The following is a 13,407-nucleotide window of genomic DNA, read 5'->3' on the forward strand; positions in this document are numbered from 1 at the left end:
CTGCTGCAGTATAGTATGTGTTCAGGGAGGCCAGGGCTAGATGGCACAGGGGGCGCATATGCAGGAAAGTCAGAGGTTGGGAGGATTTGCATGCAGGAACACCAGAATCTTACCAGAATGACTTGCAAACTTCCTTGATAACTTTCCTATTGACTGCTTGTGGGAAACAAACAAGGAATGTTGCAAATGACAATCGCATGACTGCAGGATTTTACAACCATCATGAAAGTGAACCAGTTTAAAAGCACCTGCATCATGATTATGTGACCAGGGGGAAGGCTGCAATGTCTGGAACTTTGAGGTATAGTCATACTTGTTTAGCATAGTCACAATTTTGAATCATCACTGAATGAGTGGTCAATAAGAAAGAAGGACTACCTGTAGTTTGTAAATTTTATGCTGTGCTTTTGAATATTGGAAAAGGTGAAACATTCTTATTGCCTGAAATCAAGGGTGAGGTTTTGGGATCATGCATCTTTTAGAGATTCTTCAGATTGTTACTTTCTGATATTAGCAATTGGGATGCAGAACATCTTGAGAATATGGTTTATGAAATTAATGTGTTTCAATCTATCCATAGTATTAAATAGTTTGTCAAATAGTATTGGTAAAAAGTTATGATTAAAAACAAAATTGAAAACTTATTAATTCCACATATGAGAAACTGAGAGGACCATGAAATTTTATAGTTAGAGCATTTCATTCTCATCACAGTAAATCTGGGTCAATGAAGCACTCACTGAATTTAGAATCTATCTGTTTTAATAAACAATGTTAGAATCTTGAGTTCTTTGAAAGTTGAATGAAAGTTGAATTAACAGTTTATTAAATGTATATGACACCTGACTCCTAACAATTCTGGGATGAATTACACTGTTGAATCAATAGCTATCCATATGTTTTTTATGTAGTGAAATGCTTAATGCCAAAAATAATAGATATGGGCATATACTGAAAGCAAATGTCTTGCAGAAAAAAAAGTTTGTAAATTTTGAGCACTGTGTTTCTTTCTGTCTCAAATTTAGTATTTTCTGCTACTATAATAAGTCCAATTGAAATGATTAGAACAAGAATGCAGTCTAGACGATTGACTTACACAGAACTGCTTGCTCGCATCAGTACAGGTGTGACCCAAAATGGCTGGCTTTCACTCTGGAAAGGATGGGGTCCCACTATCCTTAGAGATGTGCCATTTTCAGGTATGACTTCTTTCAGAAATACACTATTTTTCTATGTGCTGGCTACTACAAGCTCTCTTCTACTGAGGATTTTAGTAAGTGGGTTTCGGAGATACAAGTTTTAAAAATACAGTGATGTATAAAATATGTTTATATCATAGGTATATGATACATCTTTCAAATTTACTTTCCTCAGTTAATAAAATGCAACTCTATTTTTATAATATTGTTAAATGGTGATTTTGGCTTTAGCATTTTTTCTTTAGATATTAATCAAATCATCTTGCTTTTTAGTTTTTGTCAGAATTCAATGCTGGAATCATAGCTATCCCTAGCTATTATTAAAACAAAGAAGAGTTAGGCTTTTCAGTATTTGACAAAGGAAGAGTACTGGATATTGATAAATTCTAATATTTCTATTATTATTTGCAGTTATCTGAAATTAAAATAATGCTCAGGTGAAAAAACTTTTTTATGCTACTGTTATAATTGGATTCACACATCATTTTAAGTGTGGTTTTCTAAATATGCTATATTACATAATTCACCGTTGGTTATATTCACACATCATATTCAGCCAAAATTAAAATTAAATAAACTGTTTTACGCGTTAGCGCAGTATCTGAACCTTATTTGTAATGATATCCATACTTCATAGAAACTCCATCCCCAATCAGGTAAGTCATAAATAGCAATAGCAATAGTACTTAGACTGATATACTGCTTCGCGGTGCTTTACAGCCCTCTCTAAGCAGTTTACAGAGTCAGCATATTGCCCGCAACAATCTGAGTCCTCGTTTTATCAACCTCAGAAGGATGTGTTATGGCCCCATCAGAACCAGGACCGTCCAATGAGGATGGCACATCTCCTTGGAATGTTTGGAGAGGCCAGGGGCTGAGGACAAAGCTGTCCCAGACCCCTGAGGCATTGTGGGAGGTGGTCAACTGGATGGAGAGCTGCCTGCCCTTACACAGGGGAGGATCGGATGCTGACAGGCAGTGATGCTGATAGGCAGAAATCCCGTCTGATGAGGAACAGCTGCATCCCCCATTCAATCCAAGGGCACAGAGAACAGAGCATAGGCAAGCTCAAAGAAGGGTTGTGCCATTCCTCCTCACAAGGAACACCTGAGTGGATTAACTTAAGCTGTGGGGAGTTAGTCTTTGCCAGGAACAATTGTTTGTTTTGGCTTAATTCTCCCAGCTTTGACTCTTGCCTTTGCCTTGCTAGCCTTGAGGATTACTTTTCACCTTTTGCCTTGCCTAGCCTTGAAGTCTACCTTTTGCTTTTTACCTTGCCTTGGCTTTGAAGACTGCCTTGACTTTACCTTGTGGACTTGCTTAACCAAGTGGACTGAACTTGGGACCCTGGACCTTGCTCTGTGAGCATGTTTCTACTCTGTGGACTTTCTTTGTTAAATGTAGACTATTGTCTGGGGCACTGAGGGTGGCTGCCTTCAGGGTAGCATGAAATGGAGCCTTACCAGTTGTTGGAGGACCATTGAGGGAACATTTACTTAGAGTAATCAAGGACTCTTTAGGAACCTACCTTTCCTTAACAGCCTGGATGAAAGCAGGATGGAAGGCTGAGTCAGTCTTGAACAGTCAGGATCAAACTCTTGGCAGTGGAATACAGAGTTAGTCTGCAAAACTGTATTCTAACCGCTACGCCACCAAAGCCCCTGCTCAAATAGGCAACTGATGACAGCTTTTTTTGTTAGAGGAAAGATGATATATGATAGGTAGAGATGGTAGACAGACAGACAGACAGACAGATAGAATGTATGTCAAGGTGCAACATATTTTTCTTTGTGAATGTATAATGATCTGATCTGTTCAGAGTTAATCTTATACTGTATGGGTATAACCATTTGTTTTGTAAGGGTGACTGCTGCCAGGGCAGTCATGCAAACATTTAAAAGTTTCTGTTGCACTTCAGATTTCTAAAACAATTGGTTAGCAATCAATCAATTGCAATTTCATAAACTTTTTAATGTTTCACAATTTGATCCCATAGCACTCTACTGGTACAATTATGAATATTTCAAGATGAGCTTATGCAAAAAATCAAGTTCTCATGAGCCAACATTTCTAATCATCTTCTCATCAGGAGCAGCAGCCGGTTCTGTAAGCAAAATTTCTGTTGCTAATAGTTCATATAAGAAAATATAAGCATAAATTTGTAAAATATTTGGTCATTTTAGTATGATGTTGATCGAACAAAATAATAAATTTAAAAATACATGTAATAAAATTAGATGAAGTTTAAAAATATTTACTTCTTTGAAATAGTGATCAGTAAGAAGGAACTCATCTGCTTTGGACATGCACTAGATGATAAATCAGCCAAGGGAAGCAGAAGTTGGAGATTTACACTTTTGAGCTTTGGTATTGGAGAAAACTCATGAAAATATAATGAATAGCCAAGAATAGCCAAGAAAACATAAAATAGATCACTCCACAAAATACAGATTAAGCTAAGTTGCAAGCCACCAGGCACAAATTATATTTTGGATAAATGCTAAGACCTAGCTGTCTTAAAATATCTATAATACTGGAAAAGGTGGACGAAAAAAGAAGATGATAAGCCTCAGCATGGACTCTTATCACAACACAACGGATATACTATTGGAAATCTAAAGCGAACAGTTTGGGAACAGTTCGTGTTGCAAGAAGTCTATCCATACGATCACCAAGGGTCAATACTGATTTGATGGCACATAATTATAACCAGATTATATGCATAGATAAGATAAGAGAATCAATGGAATATGTTTAATTTTTAGGAAACTTTTTCTTAGGAAGTCAGTTATCAAGTCCTTTTGTAGTCTTTTGTTTCCTAGGCTAAGCATACCTGTTGAAGTAATTACCCATTAGGATAATGAGTGCACACAGGGAGACTTAGTGAGAGTAATGTTGAATAACACGCAGACAGCACACAGCTACACTGTATAGTAAAATGTAGGTTTTACTTCCAGTAAACAGTTAAGCAAAGTCCAACAAACAGCCTAAGTCATACACGGTTATAGCAGTCAGTTTTCAGTCCAGGGATAATCCAGTAACAAAGTCCAATATCAAAAACAGTTCAGTAAAAGACTCACATCAAATCCAAGAATAACGATGATCAGTAACAGTCAATATGGAAATGCAGGAACAGCAACACTCTCAGCAACAACAGAACAGAACAACCCAGGTTTCTGGCTCCATCTTATGGCCGTTTGAGGAACCACACCCAATTACAATTTTAGCATTCCCTTAAAGAGACAGTATTAAAATGTCTATCCTGGTTTATATATTTTCCAACTCAGCTGTTATGTGATTTACATTCCTAACATTCTCCCCTTTGGGTAAGACAATATATACATATATATAACTTTACATTCTAAGTCCATAATCCTCACAGCAAGCCATATGCTTTACAGAGCCTTGGGCTTTTGTAAAATGATCTGCGATGTTATTTCTGACATACAGTATTCCAGCTTAATCATCTTACTTTGCACATATTGTTTCACATTTAAATATCTTCAATCTGTGTGTTTTGATCTTGTCTTAACAGCAAGATTGGAAACCATCTGTATTGTTGATTGGTTGTCTTCATAAACAACAATAGAATCTGTTACATCAATTCTCATATCAATCAATAGTTGCTTATTATAAACTAAATCTGTACATAATAGAGATAAACATGATAATTCAGCTTCCATTGTTGATAAACTTAGATGTTTCTATCGAATAGACCTCCATCCAATCAACACCTTTCCTAATAACACTACAGTACCTGACGTAGATTTACGTGTATTTATGTCTGTAGCAAAACTTGCATCAGCATATGCAGTTAGACTTAGTTCATCCTTAGGCTCCAAATACAATGCATAATGCATTGTTTGTTTCAGATATCTTAGCACATCTAAGCAGCTTGCCAGTGCCTTTCAGTTAGCTCAGCATTAAACCTCGCTAATTGGTTAACACTGTATGCTATATCTGGTCTCGACCAATTACTGAGATAAGATAAGCTACCAATCAAGGACTGATAAATATTTTTATCAAAAATAGGACTTTGTACATTACTGTGACTAAACTCCTCGCTCATTGGTGTTTTAGCCAGCTTACAAAATTCCATTTTAAAATTCTGTAGTAATTGGTTAATTTTATCTGCCTGTGAGATTTTGTATCCTCCCCTAGTTTTATCTATCTTTAAACCAAGATATTGTTTGATTTCTCCTTACTGTTTTATCTTAAATTTCTTCTCTAACAGTGATATTATTTTAGTAGCTTCTTGTTCAATTTTGGTGATTAATGCTGTGTCATCAGTAAACAATAGCAACAAAGACACTACACCATTACTTTAAACAAACATGGATTAGCCATGAAAACTACAAAACCTATCGTGGTTAATTCCTTAACTATACACTGATTCCACTCATATCCTGATTGCTTCAAGCCATAAAGACTCTTTTTCAATCTCCAGCAATCAGTTGTATTATCATGTTTGATTCCTAAAGGTTTCTTTAAATATATAGTGTGTTGCAACGGTGCAGGCAGATATGCCGTTTCTACATCAAAATGATTTATAATGTATTTCTCCTTAGCTGCCCACACTAATGCTGCCCTTAATGTAGTAGCCTTCAGACTAGGCGTAAACACCTCATCGTAGTCATTTGCTGTCTGATTGAACCCTTGTGCTACTAACCTGGCTTTATGGGTAACAGTCCCATCCACACCTGTCTTAAGTTTATAAATCCATTTATACCTTATGGCATGTTCACCTGGTGGTAATCTTACATTTTCATATACTTCAAACCTTTTTTTGGGGTGGTGGGGGGTAAATTTTATTTGAGTTTTCACAAAGAGAAAAAAAATACAAATAAAACATCTTTTTTGAAAGTAGCGTAATCCCGGGTTACATTTCTTCGTACAGACACAAATTCAGGTTCATGCTCATTTTTATATTCTATTCCATATCTTATTACTATTTTACATTTTCTACATGGCTTCTCCCCTCTTTTAATTTTCTCAATTTTATTTTAATTATCTCATCTCAATTCAAATCATTGTATTTATATTTTTTGTCTGTCCTGTTTCAATTATCTATTATCTTTTCTCATTAAACAAAATTTCTCCTGTAGTTACTGATTGGAGTATGACGCTTTTATATCTTTTCCCTAAAGTTGTAACATTCAATATAATACACAACTTCCATTTGGATTCTGCTTGGTACATTCTTAAATACACACTGTATTCTTAAAAAAAGAAAAATTATAAATGTATATAATTAAAACAACATTCCATTCCAATTCAATTCTATCATTAATATTAATCTTCATTAAAGTCTTAACATCTTTAACATTACTTTTTAATTAAATATCATACTTCTATGGGAACAATTATAAGCTTTCCATAGTTAATTCCCCCCCTCTTCACTTCTATTTTATAAAACATTAAACAATTAAAATGTTCCCGTTCCTTCCTAATTCAATTTTCTCATTTATTTTATTTCACTTATTTTATTCACAAACATTTCACTAAATTACACTAACTATTTTATCCCTCATTTTAATCATACGTTGTTTCCAATTTTCCAAAGTTATTTCTATTACTAATATAGCAATACAATCTTATGTACCTTTACAGAATCCCTACTTCAGTTAGATTTTCACCCATTATCTCTAAATAGGTCCTGTTTCTCTATATCTTGCTCCGGTCCTTTGTAACTTCTTTTCCTTTCCTTCTTCCCTCTGTTCTTCTCTCTCCCCTTTTTACCCCCTTGTCTCTCTACCTCTATTTCTCTCTTTTGTATTTCCCTTTTCTGTTGCTTTCCAGTATTATACTTATTTTTTGAATTATTTTTCTTTTCTTTGGTTGTTTTTTTAAGTCTTAAACTCTCCATTCTCTTTCCCCACCTTTCCTTTTTCTTCCCCACATAAAATTGCTTGTTCATTAAAGATGGCTTCTTCTTTGTCCCAGTCTTCTTTTTTTTTAAAAAAAAAAACAAGTTTTATTGATTTTTGAAGACAAACAAAACATAAAACATAAAAGTATAAAACCTCCTTTCTAAGAATTACTTATAAATTTTAACAAGGCAAATAAAGCATTATTTTTTAAAACATAGTTCCACATTATCACATTTCCATTTACACATATATATCTTTTCCAAATTTCTCATTATTTCTCCCTTCACTTTTGTTCAATTATATTTCTTTCTATCAAAGTTTTAGTAATTCTCAATCAGTCATAAGCACACAAAATACATAACATAAAACAAGACATTTAAAAAAAACCTCCTTAGTTGTCATTTATACATGTCTTTTCCCAATTTCTCTCTCTTTGGTTTCATTCCTTCATTCCTTTTATTAGTTTACAATCAAACATAACTAATCAAAACACAAAACATAAAACATAGAACTTCTTTTGAAAAGTGGCTTAGGCCCGGGTTACATCTTTTTTAACAGACCTAAATCAAATTCATTCTCACCTTATATACCATTCATATCTTATTAGCCATTTTATATTTTCTATATAACTTCTCCCATCTTTTCACTCTCTTAATTATGTTTTATTTATTTCATTTTATTTCAAAATCATTATGCTTATATCTTTTGTCCGTTCTTTTCCAATCATCTGTTTATCTCTTCTCTTTAACAAAAAATTTCCCCTGTAATCACTTTTAAAGTATGACGCCTTCCCCTAAAGTAAAACTTAAAATAATACATAATTTCCATCCTGATACTGCATAGAACATTCTACATATTAAATCTTAAAATAAAAAAATAATAAACTTATATTATAGTTAAATGTATAATTTCCATTCTAATTCTAATTCTGATAAGTACATTATTTTAGAATAAGAAAATAAAATACTAAGGTTATAATAAAATTAAGACAATAACGAATTAAACTAAAACTAAGCATTAATCATTTTACACATTCTCCTTAATATTTTATTAAATATTGACATCTATCATTATTAAACATTAATATTTTATTAAATATTCCAATAAGCTATTTCAAATACAAATACAACAATGCTATCTTATGCACTCTTGCAGAATCTTCTTTAATTATGCACTATCCATTATCCTTCATCTCTAAAAAAAAATTGCTTTTTGAAATCTTGTTCTAGCCCATGGCTTTTTTTCTTCTTTTTCCCTCCCTTTCTTCTCCAATCTGGTCTTTTTGCCCCCCCCCCTAGCCTCCCCCCTTTTTAATTTCCCCTCTTTGTTGTAATTCTCTTTTCAATTGCTTTCTAACATTGTGCCTTCTTTTCACCCTTTTTCATTTTCTTGGTTGTTTTATTAAATCATAAATTCTCATTTTTCCTTCCTCTCTTCCCATTTTCTTTCTTAATCGAACTTTTTAGTCCATTAAAGATGGCTTCTTCCTCCTCCTCCTCTTCTTCTTCTTCTTCTTCTTCTTCTTCTTCTTCTTCTTCTTCTTCTTCTTCTTCTTCTTCTTCTCCTCCTCCTCCTCCTCCTCCTCCTCCTCCTCCTCCTCCTCCTTCTCCTTCTCCTTCCTCGAGTATTTGCTGGTATGTAGAAACCGCCATTTCTAAAAAGTGGAAGGCAGGTCCCAAGGAATCCTTGCCATTTTGCTGTCTTTCTTTTAATTTTTCATATTCCATTTTTAGTTCATCAACAGATGGTGCCATTGTAAATTTTAAAAAAACAACCCAGATGCTTTCAATCTTAAAGTAACTTCCAAATGTCAAAGTTATCAAACAATCCAAACAAACAAAAATTATTTCCTCTTCTTCTCTTTACAGTTTTTCCTCCAGGGGCAAAATCCCAAATGTATTTTAAAAGCCGTATTACAATTAATTGATGGTGTTATAATCTTCAAGGCGTCTCCTCCAACAAAGTTTTAAAGATTTTTTTTTTAGTCCTCTCCTTCCCACTTGTAACAAAGAGCTTATTTTTACCTTTAAAGAGCAGGTTTTTCTGTGCTCCTTTGCTTTCTCCGTAAGGAAGGGGAGTGAACTTTCCTTCAGCACTTTCGCCGTTGTAACAAATTCTTTTGGAAACAAATGTATCAGTCCAAAAATTAGGTTTCCAGGGTGTTTTGAAAGTAACTTAATGTCCCGGTTCAGCCAAGAAAACTTCTCCTTCTGGCTCTTCCTCCTACACAATCTTATCCAGTTGAAGATTTCTTTGTGGCTGCCATTACTGACAGCCGCTCCACCGCCTCAGGAAAAAGGAGTCGAGCTGGCTGGGGAAAGGGGGTGCGATATCCCCAGACCCCTGCCCGGATCTCCTCTGTCTTCCACTGCCCCTTCAGGGCAGCGACAACCCCCAAATCTGATTGGATCGGGGGTACCTCAGCGGCGAGCGCAGCAGGGACCCGCAGAGAAGCGGATTCCGCCACCGCCGAAGCCTTGCAACCGGAAGTTTCCCCAGTCTTCTTGTTTTGCAGTCGTTTCTTGTTGTTTCTCATAGTTCCAAATCTCCATTTCTAAGAATTGAAAAACGAAGCCAAAAGAACCCTTCCCTTCTTGTGCATCTTCTTTGTACTTTTTAAGTTCCATTTTCAATTCATCCAGAAGTGGTGCCATTGTGTAAATTTTTAAACAACCACCCGATTTATTTTAGTCATTCAAATATAATAACCAAGAATCCAAAGATCACCAAATAATCCAAATACACGCAAGCTGTTTCTTTTTTGCTCTTTTTTTTCACTTTCTCTTCCTGAGGTTACTATTTAGTTGCAAAGTTTCAGTTAAAATGTATCTTTTAGAAGTCTTGTTGAAGTTTTACTTTAGATTCTTTTTAATTCCAGGCAGTCTCCTCCCTCTCCCAGATCCTGCCCTTATTTTTCTTTCCCTTCCTGCTTATGAAAAAGAAAGTTTTTAATGTCCAGAAATCTTTATTATCCCTTTGGCATTTTGTTTTATTTTCAGCTTAATTGCCTATTGATGTCAAAGCGGATTTTTCCGATTTCTTGTTTAAGTCTTTTAGTTGTCAGTATAGGGAAGGAGAGAGAAGAAGAAAAAAGCCAAACCTTTCCCTTTTCACTTTCCTTCGCTGCTTCTGACTCTTCTTTGGGAGCAGTGTTATCTTTTTGTAAGTTTAAATTCCAGGGTACCTTAGTTGTTGCTTTTACAATTTAACCCGGTCAGCCAAAACTTTCGCTTCTTATCTACCTCCTGCACATTCTTTTCCGGTTGAGTTCTCCTTTGTGGTGGCCATTTCTGACCATCGCTCCAACCGCCTTTGGGAAAAGGAGTAATGGCCAGCTGAGGAGGAGAGATGCAGCTCTCCTCAACCCTGCTGGCGGTCTCCCCCCTCTTCATCACCTCTACGGGGTGGCTTAGCCCCGAAACCAGCCGGCTCAGGGCGCTCCAGCGGTGAGCCCAGACAGAAACCACGCACGATCATGGATTTTGTCTGTCGCCAAAGCCCTTCAAACCGGAAGTCCCATATACTTCCAACCTTTTTAAGGATTCCAGTTCCTCATTCATTGCTTCCTGCCAAGCAGCCGGATCCTTAGCAGGATACAGTTTTAGTTCATTATAGTTATTTGGAACTGTATTCACTTGGCATATAACACTAGCCTGATATCTATCAGGTGGTCATGTTACTCGGGTTGAACGTCTAGGTAATACAGGACTTACTGGTGGACTCTCCTGTTCCACCTGCTCCTGTTCTTTTACCTCCTCCTGTGCCTGTTCTTCTACTTCCTCCTGTGCCTGTTCTTCCTCTTTAATGTCTATTCGTGGTTTACTTATATCATCTTTAGGGACTATTTGGGTGTCAATAATAACATCATTGCTGGATTCCTGTTCCAGTTTATTCCACCCAACGTGCTCAAGAAGTTTAGCACTAGTGCTACAGTAAACATGAGCTGTGCCTTGATCCCAGAATCTAAATGATGTATGGTTGGCTTTGTAACCTACAAAAAATTATTTCCTAGCTCTGTGTTGCCCTTTCAGTCTTACTTGTGAGGGAATATGCACCCATGCTGGAGCTCCAAATGTGTGTAGATAACTTAAATTTGGTTTTCTGCCATGCCAACGAGTGAATGGCAATTCTCCAGTTGTTGTGTTAACTACATTGTTTAAAACATGGTTACTAAACATTATAGCTTCACTCCAAAGAAGAGACAAGCTTCTCTGGCCTTCGTTGACATCTTAGCCTACTCATGGTCAATAACACTGTGGAGAGTGGCAGGCTGCTATTGGGATTTCCTGAGGTTAACTGATGAGCGGAAGCTTGGAACTGTAAACTTCATGAGACATTTTAGGACTACAAAGCTACTAAATTTCCAATGCAGCAGAGCAAGCCTTTCTGAGTTTTTTTTCTAGCTACAATTTAAAGTTTTACTTCTGCATTCTTGTGGGTGTTCTGTGGTCGGGCCTTGGAGAGTTGCTTGGGGGATCCTGGAGCTGGGGAAAAGTTGAATGAGAGTATGTTGGTCCCTTTTCCCCAGGTGAGAGCTGGGGGGAAGAGTGGCTTCCTGCTTGGTGGGTGAGAACTGGGCAGGGTGCTGTTTATGCATCAAGTGGACGTATTCGGATTATATTAGGAGATAAGAAAAGCTGGATGTGACCCCTCTGCAGCAGTAAGGGGTGATGTGAGTTTCAGGGCGCTGAGAGCAAATGCTATAGTGCCTATAAAACTCACCTTGCCCCCAACAATCTGTCAGTGGAAGTAGATTTTTTCTTTTTACCCTTTTTAAAGAAGAAAGTTGGGGATGGGGGATGGAATGGTTCTCAGGGAAGGCAGAGGAAGACACCCTATTTCAGTGGTGTTGAGTAACAGGAGATATGGGAGAAAAGGGAGAGGGCAGGCACAGGGAACACGGCCTCTATGTTTAGTACCAATCTCATGTTCTGCCCCATTGCACTCACCTCATTTTCCTGGTCAGCAGATCTGTGGTGGCCCTGGTCTTAGACTTCTGCTTTTAAATGTGAGATCAGCTTGCAATAAGGCTAGTCTTGTTGCCGATTTGATCCTCGAAGAGAAGGCTGATCTGGCTTGTATAATTGAAACTTGACTGAGCCCAGAGGGAGGCGTTCCTCTTGCAGAAATGGGCCCAGTGGGTTATTGAGCATGGCAACAGTCTAAACCTCAGGGCTGGGGAGGAGGTGTGGCTGTTGTTATCAGAGAATCTCTAGTAGCCTCCAGCGGCACTGTTCAACAAGTCCCCGGATGTGAGATCCTTTTTCTTAGATTGGGCTCAAGGGATCAGGTGGGATTGCTGCTGCTATACCAGCCTCCTTGCTGCGTGACAGCTTTCCTACCTGGGCTCCTGGACCTCACCGCAGGACTGAGAGTGGAATTTCCCAGGCTTATAGTTCTGGAAGATTTCACCTGCCTTCTTTGGGGTCAGAGTCAGAGGTAGCCCGAGATTTTATAGAAACCATGACTTCCATGGGCCTGTCCCAGATTATCCAGAGCCCAACTAGTAATAGTGGTTTGACCCGCTGTTGTTGGGGTGGAGGTGGGGGAGTTGGTTTTTGTTTTTGTTTGTTTTCCCAAACTTTGTTCTATTGTACTTTACTAATTTATTTGATTCTTTTTGTTAGTTCTTTTTGTTTTTATTTTTATTTTAAATATGATTTTACATTGTGTAAGCCGCCTTGAGTCACCATGGGCGAATAGACAGCAATATAAATCAAATAAATTAATTAATTAATGAATGAAAGGAAGGAAGGAAGGAAGGAAGGAAGGAAGGAAGGAAGGAAGGAAGGAAGGAGATGTTTGGCCATAATGCACAGTGCCACGTTTGGTGAAAAGCAAACCCAACATATTAGCACATACATTGCATATCAACTCTCAAGCATGGTGGTGGAGAAGTAATGATTTGGACTTGTTTTGCAGGACCCTGGGCACCTTGCAGTCATTGAATCAACCATGGACTCCTTTGTATAACAAAGTATTCTAGAGTCAAATCTGAGGCCATTTTCCGACAACTAAACCTAGATTGATATTGGATCGTGCAACAGGACAATGATCCCAAGCACACTGGCAAATCTACAATAGAATGGCTGGTGGGGGGGAAAGAATCAAGGCGTTGCAATGGTCTAGTCAAACTCAGACCTTAATCCAATTGAAATGCTGTGGTGGGACGTTAAGAGAGCTGTGGATAAATATTGCCCACAGACCTCAATGAACCGAAGCAGTGAGTCCTAATTCCTCCACAACAATGTGAGAAACTGATAAGAGTTATGTAGAAAATGATTACTTCAAGTTGTTGCTGATAAAGCCTGTTCTACAAGATATTGAATCATAAGGTG

At 37.1% G+C, this 13,407-nt stretch overlaps 1 protein-coding gene across 7 annotated transcripts in view; it reads left to right on the forward strand.

Moving 5' to 3' along the window:
- Window positions 1–13,407, forward strand: part of SLC25A40 (solute carrier family 25 member 40) — a 31,651-nt gene that overhangs the window by 16,371 nt on the left and 1,873 nt on the right. For 5 of the 7 annotated variants that reach the window (XM_087917498.1, XM_087917500.1, XM_087917501.1 and 2 more), the window contains 2 exons: window positions 1,026–1,199; window positions 3,196–3,305. In XM_087917498.1, coding sequence (XP_087773624.1) covers window positions 1,026–1,199; window positions 3,196–3,305 — 284 coding nt within the window. Of the gene's footprint in view, window positions 1–1,025; window positions 1,200–2,445; window positions 2,561–3,195; window positions 3,306–13,407 lie in introns of all 7 variants that reach the window. The other 2 variants (XR_015740302.1, XM_087917503.1) reach the window with 2 other exon arrangements.

Source organism: Pseudonaja textilis, chromosome Z, assembly GCF_049901715.1.
Source record: "Pseudonaja textilis isolate UNSWEBS1 chromosome Z, rPseTex1.2, whole genome shotgun sequence".
Classification (NCBI taxonomy): domain Eukaryota; kingdom Metazoa; phylum Chordata; class Lepidosauria; order Squamata; family Elapidae; genus Pseudonaja; species Pseudonaja textilis.